This window comes from Natator depressus, chromosome 28, assembly GCF_965152275.1.
Source record: "Natator depressus isolate rNatDep1 chromosome 28, rNatDep2.hap1, whole genome shotgun sequence".
NCBI lineage: Eukaryota > Metazoa > Chordata > Testudines > Cheloniidae > Natator > Natator depressus.
The window spans coordinates 1,533,777-1,555,742 of NC_134261.1; the positions used below are offsets into that span (position 1 = coordinate 1,533,777).

Sequence of the window (21,966 nt, forward strand, 5' to 3'; positions counted from 1 at the left end):
TTTTTTTGTTTTTTGGGGGGGGTCAGCTTTTTGTCCAAATCTGTTTCTTGCCCCCCTTCAGGGTGTGACTTTCCCCTAGACCTTCCACACCGGTTCCCAACCCATTCCAAAGTGAACCCTCACTCCAAAGAATCTATGGAAATCAGACATCTCCTCACTCTTTATTGCACAGAAAGACAGAAATCGCATGCCCAGTTGCGGGGCCGAGTGGCCACAGCTTTTGACCAAGAAGACGACACCCAGGGCGGAGAGAGCTACGACGACAGGCAATGCCACCAGCAAAATCAATACCAGCAAAATCAAGATCTCAGGCAGATCTTCACCACCTGCAAGAGGAAGAAGGGGGAATAGAGCCAGACACAGTGGAGTCTTGGATCCAGAGACCCTCATTACAGCTCATGGCTGTGCCCAGTGGTGTTTCAGGCTCAGAAGGAGCAATTAAGCCCCTTTAAGGTGTGAGAGCACGAAAGAACTTGGGGAAGATGACCGCCCAAGGCAACCTGCTGCTTGGAGGTTGCCTCCAACAGGCTCAGCGTGTAATCAGAGAACGCCAGGAGAAGGAATTTAATACCTTGCTCTTTTCATCTATAGATCTCCAGATGCTTTAGAGAAGGTCAATATACTCTCCATTTTACAGATGGGAAAATGGAAGCACGTTAAAGGGACTTGGAAGATCTGGGTGACCTTGCCCGTGTCCCCGTTCAGTGCTCTGTTCACTAGCCCACACTGCCTTTTGGGCACTCCAGGCCAGAAAGCCAGAGCACCGGTTGCTCTTTCTGCGTTCAGGGAAGCAGGACTTTGTAGATGGTATAAACAAGGGTACACCTGACTCATGTCACTCCATCTCCTCATAAAGGCACCTCGGAAAGGACCAAAATATCTGCTAGCCACTGGGGCCAGCAGCAGATTCACAGCCGAAGGCCCAAAGGAGCCACTATGACCTCAGACATCCTTGATAACATAGGCTGATGAAATTCACCCATCAGGCGCTCCAGCCAGATCTAGGAGAGCTAGTTGAAACCTCAGTATTTTGTTTGAGAAATACCAAGATTTATGTAGGACTGGAAAGGTTTCCTGGGTCATCCAATCCAGGCAATCGCATCATATAACCCCAGTCATAAATTTATCAAGATCCATCTGAAGTCTCGTTAGGTTTCCCTCTGATCTCTTTGTTACTTCTATTAGGAGTTATTCGAGTACCCCTACTCAGATTGTCAGAAACCTTCCAATTTAAGATTATTCATGGACGTTTTTGTTCCAATTTGGAACAAAAACGGAGGAGTTTGAAAGTTCCCCCGCAACACACAGGGTCCAAAATTTTTGTTCTGGATCCTTGATTTTATAATCCCTCCCCGGCCACATACAAAAAATGGTCTGGTCTACCAAGGTCGAAATGGTACGTTTTGATCTTCATTGGAACATCCTTGTGGAGTTGAGTTGGAAGATGCTATGGGAAACACGTTGCGTCTTAATAGGGCATGGAGAGATGTTCTGTTGGATGACTAAAGTGAGAGCTTTAGTCGCAACTGGTCACACTTTCTGATGGCCATTTTGAGGACCCCAAGTGCTGGGAGAATTCACCCTGATTTGGTCCTTAGTGTTGGCCAAGACGGCCACTATCCTGAGGTCATGACGCTTGTTAACTAACCCACGGAGGGGTTGTGACTCCTAGCATGAAAGAACAAGGCGTTATAAAGCTAGGACAGACAGGGAACAAGAGGGGGTCCTTGGGAAATGTGGAGAGGCGTGCATGCACCCCAGGATGTGTGGGGAGACAGAGGTTCACTGCTCGGGATCATAGAAGATTAGGATTGGAAGAGACCTCAGGAGGTCATCTAGGCCAATCCCCTGCTCAAAGCAGGACCAACCCCAACTAAATCATCCCAGACAGGGCTTTGTCAAGCTGGGCCTTGAAAACCTCTAAGGATGGAGATTCCACCACCGCCCTGGGGAACCCATTCCAGGATCACAAGTCCTGCGGTGCGTCACAGCTGCCCTGCTCTGGCCCAGCTAGATGGTTCGAGGGTTCACCATCCAGCAGTAGTGGGAAGATATTCCATGGCCTACAATGGTCGGAGATGATTTCCAGATTTTTGCGTGCACACTGGGAAGCTTTCAGCACATGCAGCTTGTACCTGAAACGACCGCCGTTAGGAGCTAGCAGCTTCCCCTCCAGAAGCTCCCATAAATCAGAAGGCAAATAGCCCCGCCTCCAATTTGTCAGCACTTCAGGAGCTGGGGTTCTTGACTCACAATCTTCGTACAGAAGAGGGACCGGCAGGGCGCGGTTCTCTTCCCTGGGCCGCCATCTTCCCGGCCTCCCTTTGTCTTCCCAGGACATTGGCAGACACTTCGTCTGCTTCTGGAACGAGATGGGGTCTGGAAAGATCGTCCACTTGGAATGCCACCACTGGGTCCCCATCTGCATAGGAAGGGGGAAAAAATACATCAGTTATGCCAGCGTCTAGACACCTTGCTGTGCTTCTATGTAGGCTCTTCTCTGTGGGTCCTTCTCTTCTCTGTGGGTCCTTCTGTATGAGCTCTTTTCTTCTCTATGGGTCCTGCTCTTCTCCTTTGGTTCTTCTCTTCTCTATGGGTCCTTCTGTCTAGCTCTTTTCTTCTCTGTGGGTCCTTCTCTATGAGTCCTTCTGTCTGGGCTCTTTTCTTCTCTGAGGGTCCTGCTCTTCTCTATTGGTTCCTCTCTTCTCTATAGGTTCTTCTCTGTGGGTCCTTCTCTATGAGTCCTTCTGTCTAGTTCTTTTCTTCTCTGAGGGTCCTGCTCTTCTCTATTGGTTCTTCTCTATAGGTTCTTCTCTTCTCCATGGGCTCTTCTCTGTGGGTCCTTCTCTATAGGTTTTTCTCTTCTCTATGGATTCTTCTGTATAGGCTCTTTTCTATGGGTTCTTTTCTTTTCTATAGGCTCTTCTCCTCTCTATGGGTTATTCTACCGTGCCCCCCCCCCAATGTATACATTCTAAGGTCACAATCTGTGGTCATGTAGGGGCCATGGGACTTGCTGCCTGGTTGATCCCAGGAGTATCTGAGCTCCATCCCCCAGGCCATTAAGCAACTGGGCATGCGATTGTCCTCTCCCGGAGAAAGAGGGGCGTGGGTTGGAGGGGCTTATTTTGATAGGGTTTTATTTAATAAATAAATGGGTAGATTTCTAGATACTACAGCCAGGACAGATCATTGTGATCTCCCTGGCCAGGCCTCCTGGAAGGAGGGTCTAGTGGGGGGAGGGCGGGGGCTGGGAGCCAGGACCCCTGGGTTCTATCCCTGGCTCCCCCAGGAGCTCCTTTTCTCAGGACTAGCTCACGACCGAGATCAGGGCGACGCCCAGACCTCCCCGACCAAGATAGCCAAGCCCACAGAGGGATGATTTGGACACTGTGTGTCATACTCCCTCTACTGCGACCTCCCCATGGGTGATTCCCCTACTATTCAACGGATATTTCAGCACAGGGGAGTTAGGCTCTCTTGCTCCCTACTCCTGCCCCAGGGAACTAGGTCATGCAGAAATCCCTCACCCCATACCCTGCAGCCCCCCCCACACTTCCCACCCACCCCCCGCCCATTGCCACCTGAATATGCCCCCCCACTCCGACCCCAACATTCTTGGGGGTGAGTGATTTGGACACAGACAAATATTTGTTTGCCATGGTTTTATTCCATGCACTAGACGCTGGAGCCTGCTGGAACATGGGACCCCAGTGGATCTAGAGACCCCCTCCCCCCGACCCCACTATCCTCATTCACACAGTCTTGCCTGACCCCCAAACCGCCCTCCCCCCACCAAATTGATCAGAGGAAAGGGGTTTTACAGGAGCATCTATGAAGGTTTACAGCAGAGGAGTAGGAGCCAGGACTCCTGGGTTCTCTCCCCGGCTCTGGGAGGGGAGTTGGGGCTGGTGGCCACGTCACTGTCCCAGCTGCCCCTGTGCCAGCTGCTCCAGGGCATCTCCTTCGAAGTGGAAGAAGTGCCAGCCCTCCGCGGCCGTGAGGTCCACCGCCCCCTGGCCCTGGTAGAAGTCGATGGCCGCTTGATTCCAGTCCAGCACCATAAACTTCATCTGGGTGCATCTGTTCTCCACACCAATCTGAGAAGGATCAATGGGGGGTGGCTGGGAGTCAGGACTCCTGGGTTCTCTCTGCAGCTCTGGGAGGGGAGTGGGGGCTGTTGGGTCAGAGCGGGGGGGGGGGGTGGTGGTAGCCAGGACTCCTGGGTTCTCTCCCCAGCTCTGGGAAGGGAGTGGGGGCTGGGAGCCAGGAGTCCTGGGTTCTCCCCCCCGATCCGGGAGGGGAGTGGGGTCTGGTGGCTAGAGCAGGAGAGGCTGGGAGCCAGGCCAGTGCCTCAGTTTCCCCCATGGTAGAAGTGGGAACAATGATCCTCCTAGGGGGCTGGCTTGCAATCTGAGAGCAAGGAAAGGAAGGGATCAGAAAGGGCAAAGGGTCCAATGTCCTGTTACCTCTGCGATTTTACTCATAAGCTTCTTGCCAATGCCTTTACCTGCGTGGGGAGAGAAATCAGCAATTTAAGAGCAGGGTCTAGTGGTTAGAGCTGGGGTGGGGCTGGGAGCCAGGACTCCTGGGTTCTCTCCCCGGCTCTGGGAGGGGAGTGGGGACTGGTGGGTTAGAGCAGGGAGGGCTGGGAGCCAGGACTCCTGGGTTCTGCTCCACTTTTCCGTGTCTTAGCTCTTCCCCTGGGGTGACTGCCTTGCAGGCATCGCTGGGGCTGTCTGTGTTGGGGACCCCAAATAATGCCACTCTCCCCCAGTTCCATACCTCTGAACTCAGGCATGACGTACAGGTCTTCCATGTAGATGTTTCTGCCTTTCCAGGTACTGTAGGTGAAGAAATAGAGGCCGTACCCCACGACGGTGTGTCCTGGGGCGGGGAACAAAATCCACCAGCTGCCCCCACCTCAGGCACCCCCAAATTCCTCGTACTCTCCCAGCCCCCCCCAAACCCTTCCCCCAGCCTCTGGGAAATCCCTTCTTCACCCGGCCCCCAATTCCCCACCTCCCAGCCCCCGAAATTCTCTTCCCTGCTCCCAGCCCCCCATTCTCCATCCCCAAAGCTCTCCAGGCACCCCCCATTCTATTCCTGGCTCTGGGAGGAGAGTGGGGGGCTGGTGGGTTAGAGCAGGGGGGCTGGGAGCCAGGACTCCTGGGTTCTATTCCTGGCTGAGGAGGGGTCTGGGGGCTATTTTACGGGAGGTCCCCTCCTTGGAAAAAGTGAATCAGACAGAAGGAAAAAGAGACAAAGATCTGGATCTTCCCCCCAAACTCAGCCCCTCAGCCACCTCCCCCCGTATCCTCACTGCTGGACCCCCGACCTCCACTTCTGAGCCACCGGGACACAGAGCTGGGGTCAGGGATGGCCCAGGGTGGGGGAGCTAAGTCTATCAGGGAAAACTGGGGTAGCTAGTTGCGGGGGGGGGGGGGGAGGCGGCGGCACTGGGCTGTCTTCGGCCTCTTGGGGTCCCCCGAATTATTACTGTACCAGGTGTCGGGGGGTACCCCCCGGGCATTGTGGGGCGGGGGCTGCATTACCGTCTCGACTCCGGTGTTCGGGTGGGACCTCTGCCACCAGACATCTGTAGAAAGGGTCGTTGGCGAAACCATCTTCCCTGAGCACTGGGGAGGATATTGGGGGGTGAGGGGGAGACATGGGGGGACGGGGAGGAAAGAGAACCCCACCATCACTTGCACGCAGGACCCCCCCACCTCCCTGAACCCCCCCCTCACAGTCCCCCTCCCAAATTGGGGCAGCTTCAAACCCCACTCCATGTGCCCCCGCCCCTGCAGCTGCCTCTCTCCCCACCTCCCCCGGAAGAGGGGGTGCGCACCCAGATCCCAAGGGGGGAGAGTGGCGTCGGCGGGGGGGAGGAGGGGCAGAGCTCACCTTGGTCATTGATTTGTACCTGGTCCGGGAGCTTCTCAAACTCTGCCAGCTCCTGGGGGGCAGAAAGGGAGCCCGTGGATCAGCGCCCCCCAACTCCTTTCCCCCCAGCCAGCACCACCGGGATCTCCCCTCAATTCCCCTCTCAGTCGGCCCCCCCACCAATTCCTCTCTCAGCCCCCCCAACCCTCCCTCCAGCCTCTGAGAAATCCCGTCTCCACCCAGCCCCACCGTTTCTCCCCAGCCCCAATTCCCCTCCCCCAGCCCCCCCAATTTACTTCCCTCTTCCCAGGCCCCCCATTCTGCACCCCCAAAGCTCTCCAGGCACCCCCTTCTCTCCCTGGCTCTGGGAGGGCAGTGGGGGCTGGTGGGTTAGAGCGAGGGGGCTGGGAGCCAGGACTCCTGGGTTCTCTCCCCGGCTCTGGAGGGCAGTGGGGGCTGGTGGGTTTGAGCGGGGGAGGCTGGGAGCCGGGACTCCTGGGTTCTGTCCCCTGCTCTGGGAGGGCAGTGGGGGCTGGTGGTTAGAGCGGGCGCAGGGGGCTGGGAACCCGGACGCCTGGGTTCTGTCCCCATCCAACCTTTATCATCCGCACGACCTCCACACAGTCTTCAGCCCTGCAGGGCCGGACAACGCACTCCATGCCCCCTCCCTCGCCGATCGCCTGGGTTCAAAGTCCCGGTGGTGGAGGCGAGGCTCTGGGAGCTCAGAGTGGGGAGCCGCCGACTGGAGAGAGAGTACTGTATTTCCCAGCATGCACTTGGCTCTGCCCCACAACCGCTGCCCCGTCCAACTGTCCATGGGGCAGAAACCTCCCCCCCCCCCCCCCGCGCCCATGAAAGAGACTCAACCTCTCCCTCTCAACACGGAAATAACTAATGGAACCCAGGAGTCCTGCCTCCCAGCCCCCCCTGCTCTAACCCACCGGCCCCCAGTCCCCTCCCCGAGCCGGGGAGAGAACCCAGGAGTCCTGCCTCCCAGCCCCCCTGCTCTAACCCACCAGCCCCCACTCCCCTCCCAGAGCCAGGGAGAGAACCCAGGAGTCCTGGCTCCCAGCCCCCCCCTGCTCTAACCCACCGGTCCCCACTCCCCTCCCCGAGCCGGGGAGAGAACCCAGGAGTCCTGGCTCCCAGCCTACACTGGTCTAACCCACCAGCCCCCACAGCCCCACCTCCTAAAGCAGCCCTGAAGGGGTTGAAAGATACAACTCCCCCCCCCCCCCCCGGCACAGAATCATGCACAAGTGAGTTGACACCGTTGTTTATTGGCAAGGGTCCTGAGCCGCGCGGGGTCCCTGCCCCGAGGAGCCCCCCAGGGGCAGGTCACGCTCTGTGGCACCCCCCGATGGCGCTGTCTCTTGCCAGCCGGATCTGGATTCTGGGCCGAAATCCAGGCGGTGGCAGGATTGAACCTGCAGGACGCCCGGGTTCTTTCCCCGGCACCGGGAAGGGAGTGGGGGCTGGAGGGTGAGAGCCGGAGGGGGGCCGGGAGCCAGGACTCCTGAGTTCTCTCCCCAGGTAGAGCTCTTCACTGTGTCGCCCGCTTCGCCATCTCCCCCACGGCCTGCCCCTCGATGTGCCAGACGAGCCAGTTGTCCGTCGCCGTCACGTCCACGGCCCCCAGTTTCTCGTACAGCGCCGTGGCCGGCTGGTTCCAGTTGGCCGACAAGAACTGGAACTGGGTGAAGCCGTGGGCCAGCGCGAGCTGCGGGAGAGATGGAGGGGCAGAGCTGTTTTACTGACTCACCCATCGGCGTGGGACCAGCAGCGTCCTATCTGCTCTGACGCCAGAAAGCAAGGCTTGGCCCCAGAGGAGTTACCTGGGGGTCTGGCCCCACAGACGGAGCAATGGCCCATTGACCCCAGATTTGGCCCACACAGTCCGGGGAGGAAGAGAGACTGAATTTCGGAGCGAATCTCACCTTGGCCACTTGGCTCAGTAAACTGGTGCCAATCCCTTGGCCTGCAGAGAAGAACATAAATCACTTAGCTCTGAGATTCATACATCCCAGGGCTGCTGTGACACCCTGGCTGGCTCCGAGCACCCCCTGCTCTAACCCATCAGCCCCCCGCCCTCCAGAGGCCTGCCCCCGAATCATTCCTAGAGCAGAGTTTTTAGAACATCAGGGATATGCTTGGTGCTAAGATGCGGCCATCTCTGGGGCAGGGCGGCTGGTGACACGAGGACCCCTTGCCCGGCGCCGAGATGCAGCCACCTCTGGGGCGGGGCGGCTGGTTACCCAGGGACCCCTTGCTCACTGATGATATGTGGGTTCAAACCCTGACCCATGCAGATCTTGCATAAACAGGCCTTAATATTGTTTCCATGAAAGGCAGGACAGTATTAGTTTGGTGCCTGGAGAGAGCGCCCCCTGTCGAGCCCCCTGCCCTGCTCCCTGCCCCACAGCACCCCCTATCGCCGCCCTGGGGCCAGCCCCCTCTGCCGGGGAGAGCCCCCCTCCCCCCTCCCTGCCCCCCCAGTGCCCATAAGCGCCACCCTGCGGCCAGACCTGCCTGCCGGGGTAGAGCGCCCCCTGCTGAGCCCCCCGCCCCGCCCCCTGCCCCACAGCGCCCCTACCTCTGAACTCCGGCATGACGTACAGATCCTCCCCGATAACGAGCCGCCCTTGCCAGGTGCAGTATCTGAAATAATGGAACTGGTACCCGACGATGGTGCGCCCTGGAGAAACCAGCGTGGAAGGCAGAGACAAGGATTGCAGCCGGCAAAGATTTAGCCCCTTGGATGGCTTGCTATGTGCCCACCTCTGGGGCAGGGCGGCTGGTGACCCGGGGACGCCTCGCCCGGCCCTGAGATGCGCCCACCTCTGGGGCAGGGCGGCTGGTGACCCGGGGACCCCTCGCCCGGCGCCGAGATGCGGCCACCTCTGGGGTGGGGCGTGACATAAGCTGCACCCTATGGAGTCAAACACCTCACTCTGTGCAGCACAGTGCCCCCCGCTGAGCCCCCGCCCTGCTGCCAGCGAGCACGTGAGTCTCACATCCAAACACTGCCCAGCCCCCATACCATATGCCCTCCCCCTCCCCACATATTCCCACGCCTCACCGTCTTTGCTCCTGTGCTCAGGGGGAACTTCGGCTACCAGACAGCCAAACTTGGGGTGCCTCCCGAAGCCGTCCTCCCTGAGCGCTGCAGGCAGAGAGAATAAACAGAAACTGGCTGGATCCAGGCGGGGCTGGGAGCCAGGACTCCTGGGTTCTCTCCTTGGCTCTGGGTGGGGAGTGGGGACTGGTGGGTCAGAGCAGGGGGGGCTGGGAGCCAGGACTCCTGGGTTCTCTCCTTGGCTCTGGGTGGGGAGTGGGGACTGGTGGGTCAGAGCAGGGGGGGCTGGGAGTCAGGACTCCTGGGTTCTATGGGGGAGGGGAGTGGGGTCTGGTGATTAGAGCAGGGTGGGCTGGGAGCCAGGATTCCTGGGTTCTCTCCCTGGCTCTGGGAGGGGAGTGGGGACTAGTGGTTAGAGCGGGGGTGGGGGAGGAATTTCAACAAGGAGTGGGGTGAAGAAACTCCCATCTGCCCCCCGGCACTGAAATCCAACCCTGAATGTCGCTCATGGGTAAAGCCCCACTAACTTACCTTCGGGGGTAGTTTTGACCTGATCCAAAGCCTTGTGAAACGTTGCCCCTTCCTGTTGAGAGATGACAGACCCTGTGTAACCAGCCGCCCTGCCCCAGAGGTGGCCGCATCTCAGCACCGGGCGAGGGGGTCCCTGTGTGACCCGCTGCCCTGCCCCATAGGTGGTCGTTTCTCCATGCCAGGCGAGGGGTCCCTGAGTCACCAGCCGCCCCGCCCCCAGAGGTGGCCGCATCTCAGTGTCAGGTGAGGGGTCCCTGGATAACCAGCTACCCCGCCCCAGAGGTGGCTGCATCTCAACACCCCTTGTTAACGTGCCCACATCCCTGCTACCCTGGGAATGGGGAACTTTCCAGCTGAATCCAGGACTCCTGGGTTCTATCCTGGCTTGGGTAGGGGAAGGGAGGGGAAACTAGCAGTCAGAGCCGGGGAGGCTGGGAGCCAGGACGCCCGGGTTCTATCTCCACCCGTTGCTACCACCCCTGGGCAGCTCCATTCCCTCGGGGTGCGCTTACGCTTCCCTCTGCTGCTCACCCGAATCAGCTGCATGACGTCCTTGAGGTCCCTCAGGGCCCAGGGTCGGACAACATAGCTCATGGCTGCTGGCATCTCTTCTCCTCTCTCCCCCTTCTCGGCTCTTGGACTTTTGGCCTTTCGGTCACATATCCAGGAGGAGGAGTCCCAGCCACATGGAGAGCCCTCCGTGTCTGCAGTTCCCTATGGAGCCAGGAGGGGGCTCCAAGTAGAAGGCAACCCCACCACGAACACCAACAAGATGGGATCCCACCGCTGACACCAATTGGAATCCAAGACATGTTAGCCACGGTACCTCTCCCTCTGAGTCAGAGAGGCAGGGGTAGCCACGTAAAAGGGGCCAGTGTCCGCAGCTACAGACACTCCTAGCCCAGAGACCAGTGTGCATCCGTGGGGAAAGGGCGTGGTGAGCATGGAACTGAGCCCTTGGGGTGAAGATGGGGGGGGCCCAGGAGAAGCTGGGTGCTATACCCATGGGGGAGGATGGATCCAGCGAGAGAGAGAGAGGTGTATAGGGAGGGATGGATAGAGGGGTCTGTGTATGGATGGACGGATTGATGGATAGATAGATAGGTGAGCGTGCATGGGGATGCATCGGTAGATAGGAGGGGGGATGGATGGATGGACAGAGGTATGTGGATTTGGATGGACAGATGGTAGAAGTGGATGGATGGATGGATGAGTATGGATGGATGGGTAGATGTATGGATGGATAGAGGTGCGTGGGGTTGGACAGATGGATGGATGGGTATGGATGGATGCATAGATGGACGGATGGACAGAGGTGCAAGGGGGATGGATGGCCATATGGGAGAGGTGGGTGGGTGGGTGGATGGATGGATAGATAGAGATGGTTAGATGGGTGGATGGAAGGATGGACAGAGGTACATGGTGTTGGAGGGACACATGGATGGGTGGATGGGTAGATGGATGGATGGACAGAGGTGTGTGGGGTTGGATGGTCAGATGGATGGATGGACAGATAGGTAGGTAGATATGGATGGACGGACGGGTGGATGGACGGGTAGATGAGTGGATGGATGGATGGATGGGTAGGTAGATATGGATGGACAGATGGGTGGATGGGTGGGTAGACGAGTGGATGGATAGATGGACAGCTGGACATGGGGATGGACAGATGGATGGATGGACAGATAGATAGACATGGATGGATGGATGGGCGGATGGATGGATGGGTAGATAGATATGGATGGACAGCTGGACATGGGGATGGATGGATGGGTAGGTAGATATGGATGGACGGATGGTTGGATGGATGGATAGATATGGATGGATGGATGGACAGCTGGACATGGGGATGATGGACAGATGGATGGACAGATAGATAGACATGGATGGATGGAGGGATGGTGTCACGGAGTCCCCGGGCAATGCTCTGGACCTGCTCCCCATGAAGCCAGTCAGGACTCTGGGGAAGTCTCCTCTCGGGGGGCAGCCTGTCTGCAGGACACACAGCTCCCCCGGCTTCCCCCTTCCTGGGTCTGACCTTGGAGCATTCAGCCCCCCTGCCCCTCCGTGTGCTTCCCACAGCGAGTCCGCCCAGGCGGGGTCCTGGGGTCCTGCCCCCCAACTCTGCAGTCAGATGGGACTCTCAGCCAGCCAGTAACACAGAAGGTTTATTAGACGACAGGGACATCGTCTGACACAGAGCTTGTAGGTACAGAGAACAGGACCCCTCAGCCGGGTCCATTTTAGGGGGCAGTGAGCCAGACAGCCCCGCCTGCCCTTCACTCTCTGTCCCCAGCCAGCCCCAAACTGAAACTCCCTCCAGCCCCCCCCCCCGGGCTTTGTCCCTTTCCCCGGCCAGGAGGTCACCTGATCCCTTTGTTCTCCAACCCTTTAGCTCTCACCTGGCAGGGGGGAAGGGCCAGGCCATCAGTGGCCAGGAAACAGGGTGTCGGCCATTCTCTGTGTCCAGACCCCTGCACACCCCTGCCCTCTTGGGCTCTGCAAGGATCACACACCCTTACCCCACCCCCTAGAGACTTAAGAAATGCCTAGGGGAAACTGAGGCACCCCCACACTATTCAGAGGAAACATTAAGAACAGTCCCACTTCATCACAGATGGCTGGCTGGACGGGTAGATAGATATGGATGGAGATGGGTGGATGGACAGCTGGACAGATGTGCATGGGGCTGGCTGCACAGACGGGCTCAAAGCGGGTACCCGGTACCCTGATGGACAGCCAGGCCCGGCCCTGGGCTGGGGGGGCTCACTGGTGCCCCGGGCTAGCTCTGCCTGGTCTCAGGCTCAGCCCTGCAGCAGGTGGGCTAATGCCAGGCCGCCTGCTGGGCTCCTCCATGGGCTGGTTCGGGGCCACGGGTTGGGGGTGGGTGGCATCTGCTCAGTCTGGTTGGCCTCAGTCCCCTGGCTAGGGGCCCCACAGATGGGCAGAGCGAGGCAGGCCCCTGTGCAGGGCAGGGGGCCCCTCAGGGAACCTAATCACTGAGCTGGGGGTCGAGGTCCATCGCTGCTCAGCTGACAAGCCTCTCAGGGAGCATCGGGGGGGTCGCCCCCCGCCCCACTTGCTGATCACATGCTGGGGGGAAGGGATTGACGTGGGACAAAGATCTCATGGGGGGGGCAGCAACGGGCTGGAAAGGAAGGTAAAAATTACCCAGCCCCAAAACTAGATGGTTTAATGGTTAAGGGCTGGGAATGCATGGGGCAGGACGCCTGGGTTCTCCCCCGGGCTCTGGCAGGAGAGTGAGGGCAGGTGGGTTAGAGCGGGGGGGGGGGGGGGCTGGGAGCCAGGACTCCTGGGTTCTCCCCCCGGCTCTGGCAGGGGAGCGGGATGAAGGCTGGGAAGTTCTCTCGGGCCGAGGGTGGAATTTCGGGTCACATCCAGGGCCCCCGAGCCGCCCGCTGGCCCAGTTGGGAGCAGGGAGACGAATGTTGGGCGCCCGGCTGCCTGGCATCTTGGCCCTACGTCCTGCCAGCCTCTTCCTTGGCACAGCACCGCAGTCCCCCCCCCCCGGCCTCTGTGCCCCCCCCCTTTCATCTCGGTTTTCCTGGCCACGGAGCAGGTGCCCCCGGCCGGTCGGGGGAGCTCAGGATGGGGCCCAGAGGCTGTCGGATGGACCCTCTCGGGTTCTCGAACCGTCCCCGAGTCCTTGGGTCAGAGAGGTCTCAGGTCCCACCTGGCTCTGCCTTCCTGTGCGGGCCCCAACCGCCCCCCCGGGATCCCACCGGCCCCTGGGACCCCACTGCCAGCTTGATACGGTGCCGATAATCCATGGCAGGGAATGGCAAATCCACCACAGCCCTGCCCCCCGCCCTAACCACCAGCCCCCACTCCCCTCCCAGAGTCAGGGAGAGAACCCAGGAGTCCTGGATCCCAGCTCCCCGCCCTAACCCACCAGACCCCACTCTCCTCCCAGGGCTGGGGAGAGAACCCAGGAGTCCTGGCCTGGGACCAAAACCCCCCTCCCAGGGCAGCCGGGGGTGGCCAATGTACCCCCACCTGGGGCAGGCAGTGCCAGCTGCTGGACACCCTCCCTGGTGGAAACAGGGCTGGCCCGTTGCCAGCCCAGTGCCTCCGCCCGGTTCCCAACCCCCCCCGGCCCCCTCCCAGAAGGACGGACACATCGGGCACGGCTCAGAGAGAAGGTGTATTCGTCTGCCACGCGGCCGCTGGCCTCCGACGAGCCCCACTCCCCTCCTGGCTGGGGCAAAGCCGAGCCATCGGTGACTGGGCCCAGGTACCCAACATTGAGAGTCCTGGCTCCCAGCCCCCCCCCGCACTAGACCCCACTCCCCTCCCAGAGCTGGGAAAGAACCCAGGAGTCCTGGCTCCCAGCCCCCCCTGCTCTGACCCACCAGCCCCCACTCCCCTCCCAGAGATGGGGAGAGAACCCAGGAGTCCTGGCTCCCAGCCCCCTCCCCCCGCAACCCACCAGCCCCCACTCCCCTCCCAGAGCTGGGAAAGAACCCAGGAGTCCTGGCTCCCAGCCCCCGCCCCGCTCTAACCCACCAGCCCCCACTCCCCTCCCAGAGCTGGGAAAGAACCCAGGAGTCCTGGCTCCCAGCTCCCCCTGCTCTAACCCACCAGCCCCCACTCCCCTCCCAGAGCTGGGAAAGAACCCAGGTGTCCTGGCTTCACTTCCCCATGTCCATTAAAGCATTTATTTTTAGGGCCTTCCAGCAAGAATCACCCTGACGTCACCAGCCAGGCCCACACCAGCCCCCTGGATTTTTCTGGGGGCGGGGGTGGGGCACTGGGAAAACCAGCTCCTCACGTCCCACCAGGGCTAGGGCTAACCCCGTCCCCATCAGACCCACCCTCTTTAACCCCCTCCCTATTGCCCCCCATCAGACCACCCCTCTTTAACCCCCTCCCCCTCTCTGCGGACCCACCCATCCCTTGGGAGTTATGGAGACAACCCCCTCCTCCCACTCCACTGGGGAATCCCCCCACCCCTGGAGATGCTCACTCCCTCTGGGGAACCCCCAGCCCCCCCCAACCCATCTGGGCTCTGTCCCCCCTCCCCCCCCCAAGGCCCCTAAAATTTGCTCCGGGCCGCCAGTCTCCGCAGGGCGTCCTCTTTGAAGTGGAAGAGGCTCCAGCCCTCCTTGGCTGTCAGATCCTGGCCGCCCTGACTGGCCAGGAAGCCCATTTCGTAGGTGTTCCACTTGACTATGTGCATGCGGAGCTGGCCACAGCCCTTGGCCACGGCTGCCTGCAGGGGGCAGCAAAGAGAGAGGGGTTAGACCCGCTGCTGCTGGGGGAATCTTCGCTACCGGGGGGCAGTGCGGGGCATAGGACACACAGAGGAGCAGAGAGAGGGGTTAGACCATTGCTGTGTGGGGAATCTCCACTACCAGGGGTCAGTGCAGGGCATAGGGCACATGGGAGAGCACAGAAAGGGGTTAGACCAGCTGCTGTGGGGGAGTCTTTGTTTCGGGGGGCAGTGTGGGGCATAGGACACACGGAGGAGCAGAAACAGGTTAGACCGCTCCTGGATGGGGTGATGAAATCTCTGCTACCTGGCAGCAATGCGGGGCATTGGACACATGGAGGAGCAGAGAAAGGGGTTAGAACAGCTGCTGTGGGGAGAATCTTTGCTGCTGGGGGGCAGTGCGGGGCATAGGACACACGGAGGAGCAGAAACAGGTTAGACCCACTGCTGGGTGGGCTGGTGGAGTCTCTGCTACTGGGCAGCAGTGCGGGCCATAGGACACATGGGAGAGCAGAAAAAGAATTTAGATTTGGTGTTGTGGTGGTGGGGAATCTCGGCTACCTGGGGGCAATATGGGGCATAGGACACACTGGGGAGCAGAGAAAGAGGTTAAACCCACTGCTGTGGGGGAATCTCTGCTACCTGGCAGCAGTGCAGGGCATAGGACACATGGAGGAGCAGAGAGAGGAGTTAGACCCACTGTTGCAGGGAGGAATCTCCACTATTGGGTGGCAGTCTGGGGCACAGGATACATGGAGGAGCAGAGAAAGGGGTTAGACTCTTTTCTTCAGGGGGAATCTCCTCTACAGGGAGCAATGTGGGGCATAGTACACACGGAGGAGTAGAGAGAGGGGTTAGATCCACTGTTGTGGGGGGGAATCTCGGCTATTGGGGGCAGTGTGGGGCACAGGACACACAGAGGAACAGAGACAGGGGTTAGATTCGTTTCTGCAGGGGTAATCTCTGCTACCTGGCAGCAGTGCAGGGCATAGGACACACAGGGAGGGGTGTGCGATGGCGGGGGGCAGAGGGCTGGGGTGTCTTTCACACACACAGGCTAGTCACCCCAATCCTGGCCCATCGCTGTGATGAAGTACGAGGTCTCAGATGACTCGGGTTGGGGCCGGTCAGACAGGTGGGGGGTGGGGCTGGTGACCCCAGCAAAGAGGGGTTTGCTCCTTAGGGCAGAGTTGGGGGGCTCAGGGTGGGGTGTGGGGGTTAGAGTTGAGCAGCCCCCGTACCCCCCCGCACCACCAGTGACCGAAACTCACCTGGGCAGCCTTCTCGATCAGCCGCTTCCCGATCTCCTGGCCTGTGGGAGGAACAGAACTGAGCCCGGACTCCTGGGTTCTCTCCCCGGCTCTGGGAGGGGAGTGGGGGCTGGTGGGTTAGAGCAGGGGGGGCTGGGGCGGCCAGGATGCCTGGGTTCTCTCCCCGGCTCTGGGAGGGGAGTGGAGGCTGGTGGGTTAGAACAGGGGGGAGCTGGGAGCCAGGATGCCTGGGTTCTCTCTCCGGCTCGGGGAGGGGAGTGGGGACTGGTGGGTTAGAGCAGGAGGACTGGGAGCCAGGACTCCTGGGTTCTCTCCCTGGCTCTGGGAGGGGAGTGGAGGCTGGTGGGTTAGAACAGGGGGGAGCTGGGAGCCAGGACGCCTGGGTTCTCTCCCTGGCTCTGGGAGGGGAGTGGAGGCTGGTGGGTTAGAACAGGGGGCAGCTGGGAGCCAGGACACCTGGGTTCTCTCTCCGGATCAGGGAGGGGAGCAGGGGCTGGTGGGTCAGAGCGGAGGGGGGGGCAGGGAGCCCGGACTCCTGGGTCCTCCCCCCGGCCCTGGCCCGGCCGTACCTCTGAACTGCGGCTGAACGTAGAGATTATCCACGTAGAGGTTCCTGCCCTTCCAGGTGCTGTACGTGAAGCTGGACAGGACGTAGCCCACGATGCCACCTGCGGGGGAGCCCTGAGCTTCGGGCTGGGGCAGGATCTGTGGGCGTCACCCCGGGGCTGGGGTAGCCCCTCGACGCCCCCCCACCTCCACCCCCGCAGCGACAGCGGCCGGTAGCTGTACGGGGCCCATGACACACAGGGAGCCGTCGGCATCCTCGCCAGCGTGGGGCAGACACGTGCACATCACCGGGGGCGGCGTCGCACGAGCGATCACACACCACCAGGGGGCGGCGTCGCACGAGCGATCACACACCACCTGGGGGTGGCATCGCACGAGCGATCACGCACCACCAGGGGGCGGCATCGCACGAGTGATCACACACCACCTGGGGGCGGCGTCGCACGAGCGATCACGCACCACCAGGGGGCAGCGTCGCACGAGCGATCACACACCACCGGGGGTGGCGTCGCACGAGCGATCACGCACCACCGGGGGCGGCGTCGCACAAGCGATCACACACCACCTGGGGGCGGCGTCGCACGAGCGATCACGCACCACCAGGGGGCAGCGTCGCACGAGCGATCACGCACCACAAGGGGGCGGCGTCACACGAGCGATCACGCACCACAAGGGGGCAGCATCGCACAAGCGATCACACAGCACAAGGGGGCGGCGTCGCACGAGCACACGCACCACCAGGGGGCGGCGTCGCACGAGTGCACGCACCACCAGGGGGTGGCGTCGCACGAGCAGTTACACACCACCGGGGGGGGCGTTGCATGAGCGCACACACCACAAGGGGGCGGTGTTGCACGAGCGATTACACACCACCAGGGGGCGGTGTTGCACGACCGCACGCACCACCAGGGGGCGGCGTCGCACGAGCGATCACACACTACCGGGGGTGGCATCGCACGAGCGCACGCACCACCAGGGGGCGGCGTCGCACAAGTAATCACACACCACCAGGGGGCGGCGTCGCACGAGCGATCACACACCACCAGGGGGCGGCGTCGCACGAGCGCAAGCACCACCAGGGGGCGGCGTCGCAAGAGCGCACACACCACCAGGGGGTGGCGTCGCACGAGCGATCACACAGCACAAGGGGGCGGCGTCGCACGAGCGCACGCACCACCGGGGGCGGCATCGCACGAGCGCACACACCACCGGGGGGGGGCGTTGCATGAGCGCACACACCACAAGGGGGCGGTGTTGCACGAGCGATTACACACCACCAGGGGGCGGCGTCGCACGAGCGATCACACACTACCGGGGGTGGCGTCGCACGAGCAATCACACACCACCAGGGGGCGGCGTCGCACAAGCACATGCACCACCAGGGGACGGCGTCGCACAAGTGATCACACACCACCAGGGGGCGGCGTCTCATGAGCGCAGGCACCACCAGGGGGCGGCATTGCACAAGAGATTACACACCACCAGGGGGCGGCGTTGCACGACCGCACGCACCACCAGGGGGCAGCATCGCACGAGCGATCACACAGGACCAGGGGGTGGCGTCGCACGAGCGATCACACAGCACCAGGGGGTGGCGTCGCACGAGCACACACACCACCAGGGGGCGGCATCGCACGAGCGATCACACACCACCAGGGGCGGCGTCGCACGAGCGATCACACAGCACCAGGGGGTGGCGTCGCACGAGCACACACACCACCAGGGGGCGGCGTCGCACGAGCGATCACACACCACCAGGGGGCGGCGTCGCATGAGCGATCACACACCACCAGGGGGCGGCGTCGCACGAGCGCACGCACCACCAGGGGGCAGCATCGCACGAGCGATCACACAGCACCAGGGGGTGGCGTCGCACGAGCACACACACCACCAGGGGGCGGCGTCGCACGAGCGATCACACACCACCAGGGGCGGCGTCGCACGAGCGATCACACAGCACCAGGGGGTGGCGTCGCACGAGCACACACACCACCAGGGGGCGGCGTCGCACGAGCGATCACACACCACCAGGGGGCGGCGTCGCACGAGCGATCACACAGCACCAGGGGGTGGCGTCGCACGAGCGATCACACAGCACCAGGGGGTGGCGTCGCACGAGCACACGCACCAGCAGGGGGTGGCATCGCACGAGCGATCACACACCACCAGGGGGCGGCGTCGCATGAGCGATCATGCACCACCAGGGGGCGGCGTCGCACGAGCGCACGCACCACCAGGGGGCAGCATCGCACGAGCGATCACACAGCACAAGGGGGCGGCGTCGCACGAGCACACGCACCACCAGGGGGCGGCGTCGCACGAGTAATCACACACCACCAGGGGGCGGCATCGCACGAGCGCACGCACCACCAGGGGGCGGCGTCGCACGAGCGATCACACACCACCAGGGGGCGGCGTCGCACGAGCGCACGCACCACCAGGGGGCGGCGTCGCACGAGCGCACGCACCACCAGGGGGCGGCGTCGCACGAGTGATCACACACCACCAGGGGGCGGCGTTGCACGAGCGCACGCACCACCAGGGGGCAGCATCGCACGAGCGATCACACAGCACCAGGGGGTGGCGTCGCACGAGCACACACACCACCAGGGGGCGGCGTCGCACGAGCGATCACACACCACCAGGGGCGGCGTCGCACGAGCGATCACACAGCACCAGGGGGTGGCGTCGCACGAGCACACACACCACCAGGGGGCGGCGTCGCACGAGCGATCACACACCACCAGGGGGCGGCGTCGCACGAGCGATCACACAGCACCAGGGGGCGGCGTCGCACGAGCACACGCACCAGCAGGGGGTGGCATCGCACGAGCGATCACACACCACCAGGGGGCGGCGTCGCATGAGCGATCACACACCACCAGGGGGCGGCGTCGCACGAGCGCACGCACCACCAGGGGGCAGCATCGCACGAGCGATCACACAGCACAAGGGGGCGGCGTCGCACGAGCACACGCACCACCAGGGGGCGGCGTCGCACGAGTAATCACACACCACCAGGGGGCGGCGTCGCACGAGCGCACGCACCACCAGGGGGCGGCGTCGCACGAGCGATCACACACCACCAGGGGGCGGCGTCGCACGAGCGCACGCACCACCAGGGGGCGGCGTCGCACGAGCGATCACACACCACCAGGGGGCGGCGTCGCACGAGCGCACGCACCACCAGGGGGCGTCGTCGCACGAGCGATCACACAGCACAAGGGGGCGGCGTCGCACGAGCGCACACACCACCAGGGGGCGGCGTCGCACGAGCGATCACACACCACCAGGGGGCGGCGTCGCACGAGCGCACGCACCACCAGGGGGCGTCGTCGCACGAGCGATCACACAGCACAAGGGGGCGGCGTCGCACGAGCGCACACACCTACCCTCCTTGTTCGTCTGCTGGGGGGCCAGCTCCGCCACGTAGCAGTCGTACTGGGGTTGCGCCCCGAACCCGTCCTCTCTCAGCGCTGGGCAGGGGAAGGAGAGACATGTGTCAGGGCCCAGCGCTCCCCCCCCGCGCAGGGTGTGAGAAAGGGACACACCAGAGTGGGGCACCGGTGGAGGGCACTGCCGAATGGGGGGGAGCCAGAGCTGTGGGGCAAGGGGTGTGCAGAGCCAGAGACACCCCCCTAGCATCCCTCACTGCTCGGACCCCCTCCCTGGGCCCCCTCCCCCTCTGCCCCACATCCCTCCCTCTCTGCTAGGACCCCTCCCCCTCTGCCCGGGCTCCCTCCCCCTCTGCCAGAGCCCCCCAACCCCCTGAGGGCTCTTACCTTCCAGGGTGACTTTCACATTGGTAGGGGGCAGCCTGTAATGGACGGCAATCTCCTGCAACAGACAGCGCCCCCTGAGTGCCCCAGAGCCACCGCTGCCCCCTGGGCCCCAGCCCCCCGCCCCCGAGGGCCAGCCCCCTGCCACCCCCATCCTGAGCCTCTCTCTGCTACAGCAGGATCGTAGGGGGGTGGGGGGCGACCTCTGGACACCTGGGTTCTCTCCCCAGCTCTGGGGAGGCAGTGGGGGCTGGTGGGTTAAAGCAGGGGGAGACTGGGAGCCAGGACTCCTGGGTTCTCTCCCCAGCTGTGGGAGAGGAGTGGGGGCTGGCGGTTAGAGCAGCAGAGGCTGGGAGCCAGGACTCCTGGGTTCTCTCCCTGGGTTTGGGAGGGGAGTGGGGGCTGGTGGATTAGAGCGGGGAGAGGGGGTGGGGGGCTGGGACCAGGACCCCTCCCTTCCCTGACCTTGATGAACTGCAGGATGACCTCGCAGTCCTTCACCGTGCACGGTCGGATGATGCTGTTCATGGTTCCGGGTCCCTTCTCTGCCTTTTTCCCTCCTGGCCCTTGGACTCCTGCTGCCCCTTTAAGAGCAGCTGCCAGGGGGCGGTGGGGGTGGGGGTGGGGCTACACATTTAGAGGGAGGAGTTTTGTCCAACCTTTGAGTCTCAGATGGCTGTGAACCAATTCCTCCAGCGCCAGGAGGGGGTGCCAGGCAGGAAGGAGCCATCCCACCGCTGACACCAAACAGAGGGGATCCCACCGCTGACACCAAACAGAGGGGATCCCACCGCTCACACCAAACAGAGGGGATCCCATGGCTAACACCAAACAGAGGGGATCCCACGGCTAACACCAAACAGAGGGGATCCCACCGCTCACACCAAGCAACTTCTGATTGCAAAGGAGCTTGGGACCAGAGGGATGGTGACTCCATCTCCCCGCGTAGGGAGCAATAGGGGACCTGGGGAGTCGGGGGTGGGTCTGCAGCCACAGCTGGGTTTCGGGTGGAGGAAATAGGGCCAGGTTTGAGGGTGGCTCTGGTCTACACCGGGGGTTATGGGGAGTGAGGACGGTGAGCGTGTGTGAACAGATGGGGAACTAAAATGGAGTGGGGGCTTCTGGGTTATGGGCTGAGATCTGGGAGGGGAGTAGGGTGGGATTCAGGACTACTGGGTTCTCTCCCCACCTGTGGGAGGGGAGGGGGTGTTTAGTAGGTCGGTGGGGGGGCTGGAATTCAAGACACACAATCTGCAAGCTGGGGATAGAGCCCAGGAGTCCTGGCTCCCAGCCCCCTCCTGCTCTAACCCACCAGCCCCCCGTCTCAGAGCCAGGGAGAGAACCCAGGAGTCCTGGTGTCCCTTGGCCATGAGCCGGAGAGACCCCGAATGGGGGCCAAGGGTGAGTCTCAGGGAATCCAGAGCTGTTGAGAATCACAGGACATGTCAGGCCCGTACCCTGAGCCCTCCGCCCCATGGGCAAGGGACCCACGGTGGCTAGGGCAGCCGCTGAGAATTCCTACTCCCTGCCCCGCCCCCTACCGAGTGACACAGCCCCCCAGAGGCAGCGGCCTGTGCCCCATTCCCTGCCCCCCTGAGCCAGCCAGTCCCTGCCCTGGGGCTG

The 21,966-nt window shown here is 62.0% G+C and overlaps 3 protein-coding genes across 4 annotated transcripts; all 3 read right to left on the reverse strand.

The window, feature by feature from the left end:
- Positions 1-3,805: 3,805 nt before the first annotated feature.
- LOC141978735 (thialysine N-epsilon-acetyltransferase-like) lies at positions 3,806-7,287 on the reverse strand. Of its 2 annotated transcripts, XM_074941056.1 has the most exons (7): positions 7,158-7,287; positions 6,483-6,628; positions 5,908-5,959; positions 5,556-5,639; positions 4,786-4,887; positions 4,470-4,510; positions 3,806-4,100 (listed from the first exon to the last, which is right to left on the reverse strand). In XM_074941056.1, the coding sequence occupies exons 2-7, from the start codon at positions 6,543-6,545 to the stop codon at positions 3,921-3,923; spliced, it is 522 nt and encodes a 173-aa protein (XP_074797157.1). In that variant the 5' UTR covers positions 6,546-6,628; positions 7,158-7,287; the 3' UTR covers positions 3,806-3,920. The 2 variants fall into 2 exon arrangements, with proteins under 2 accessions (XP_074797157.1, XP_074797156.1); XM_074941055.1 differs by lacking the exon at positions 7,158-7,287 and having other exon boundaries at positions 6,483-6,699.
- Positions 7,288-7,424: 137 nt separating this feature from the next.
- LOC141978734 (thialysine N-epsilon-acetyltransferase-like) lies at positions 7,425-10,321 on the reverse strand. Its single transcript, XM_074941054.1, has 6 exons — positions 10,025-10,321; positions 9,494-9,545; positions 8,966-9,049; positions 8,480-8,581; positions 7,824-7,864; positions 7,425-7,606 (listed from the first exon to the last, which is right to left on the reverse strand). Exons 1-6 carry the CDS (start codon positions 10,097-10,099, stop codon positions 7,430-7,432), a joined length of 531 nt encoding a protein of 176 aa, XP_074797155.1. The 5' UTR covers positions 10,100-10,321; the 3' UTR covers positions 7,425-7,429.
- Positions 10,322-14,541: 4,220 nt separating this feature from the next.
- On the reverse strand, positions 14,542-20,948 carry LOC141978951 (thialysine N-epsilon-acetyltransferase-like). Its single transcript, XM_074941350.1, has 6 exons — positions 20,809-20,948; positions 20,347-20,401; positions 19,957-20,040; positions 16,567-16,665; positions 15,998-16,038; positions 14,542-14,726 (listed from the first exon to the last, which is right to left on the reverse strand). The coding sequence occupies exons 1-6, from the start codon at positions 20,869-20,871 to the stop codon at positions 14,550-14,552; spliced, it is 519 nt and encodes a 172-aa protein (XP_074797451.1). The 5' UTR covers positions 20,872-20,948; the 3' UTR covers positions 14,542-14,549.
- Between the last annotated feature and the right edge of the window lie 1,018 nt (positions 20,949-21,966).

Bases quoted from the DNA above. Each gene is read 5' to 3' on its own strand.
- LOC141978735 (XM_074941056.1), bottom strand. From the start codon at position 6,545: ATGGAGTGCGTTGTCCGGCCCTGCAGGGCTGAAGACTGTGTGGAGGTC. The intron at 5,960-6,482 runs GTTGGATGGGGA...TCTGCCCCCCAG, and splicing joins AGGTCGTGCGGATGATAAAG to GAGCTGGCAGAGTTTGAGAA. The intron at 4,511-4,785 runs GTATGGAACTGG...CTCCCCACGCAG, and splicing joins CGTCATGCCTGAGTTCAGAG to GTAAAGGCATTGGCAAGAAG.
- LOC141978734 (XM_074941054.1), bottom strand. From the start codon at position 10,099: ATGCCAGCAGCCATGAGCTATGTTGTCCGACCCTGGGCCCTGAGGGAC. The intron at 9,546-10,024 runs GTGAGCAGCAGA...ATCTCTCAACAG, and splicing joins ACGTCATGCAGCTGATTCGG to GAAGGGGCAACGTTTCACAA. The intron at 7,865-8,479 runs GTAGGGGCGCTG...TCTTCTCTGCAG, and splicing joins CGTCATGCCGGAGTTCAGAG to GCCAAGGGATTGGCACCAGT.
- LOC141978951 (XM_074941350.1), bottom strand. From the start codon at position 20,871: ATGAACAGCATCATCCGACCGTGCACGGTGAAGGACTGCGAGGTCATC. The intron at 20,041-20,346 runs GTAAGAGCCCTC...TCCCCTGCCCAG, and splicing joins TGTGAAAGTCACCCTGGAAG to CGCTGAGAGAGGACGGGTTC. The intron at 16,039-16,566 runs GTACGGCCGGGC...TTCCTCCCACAG, and splicing joins CGTTCAGCCGCAGTTCAGAG to GCCAGGAGATCGGGAAGCGG.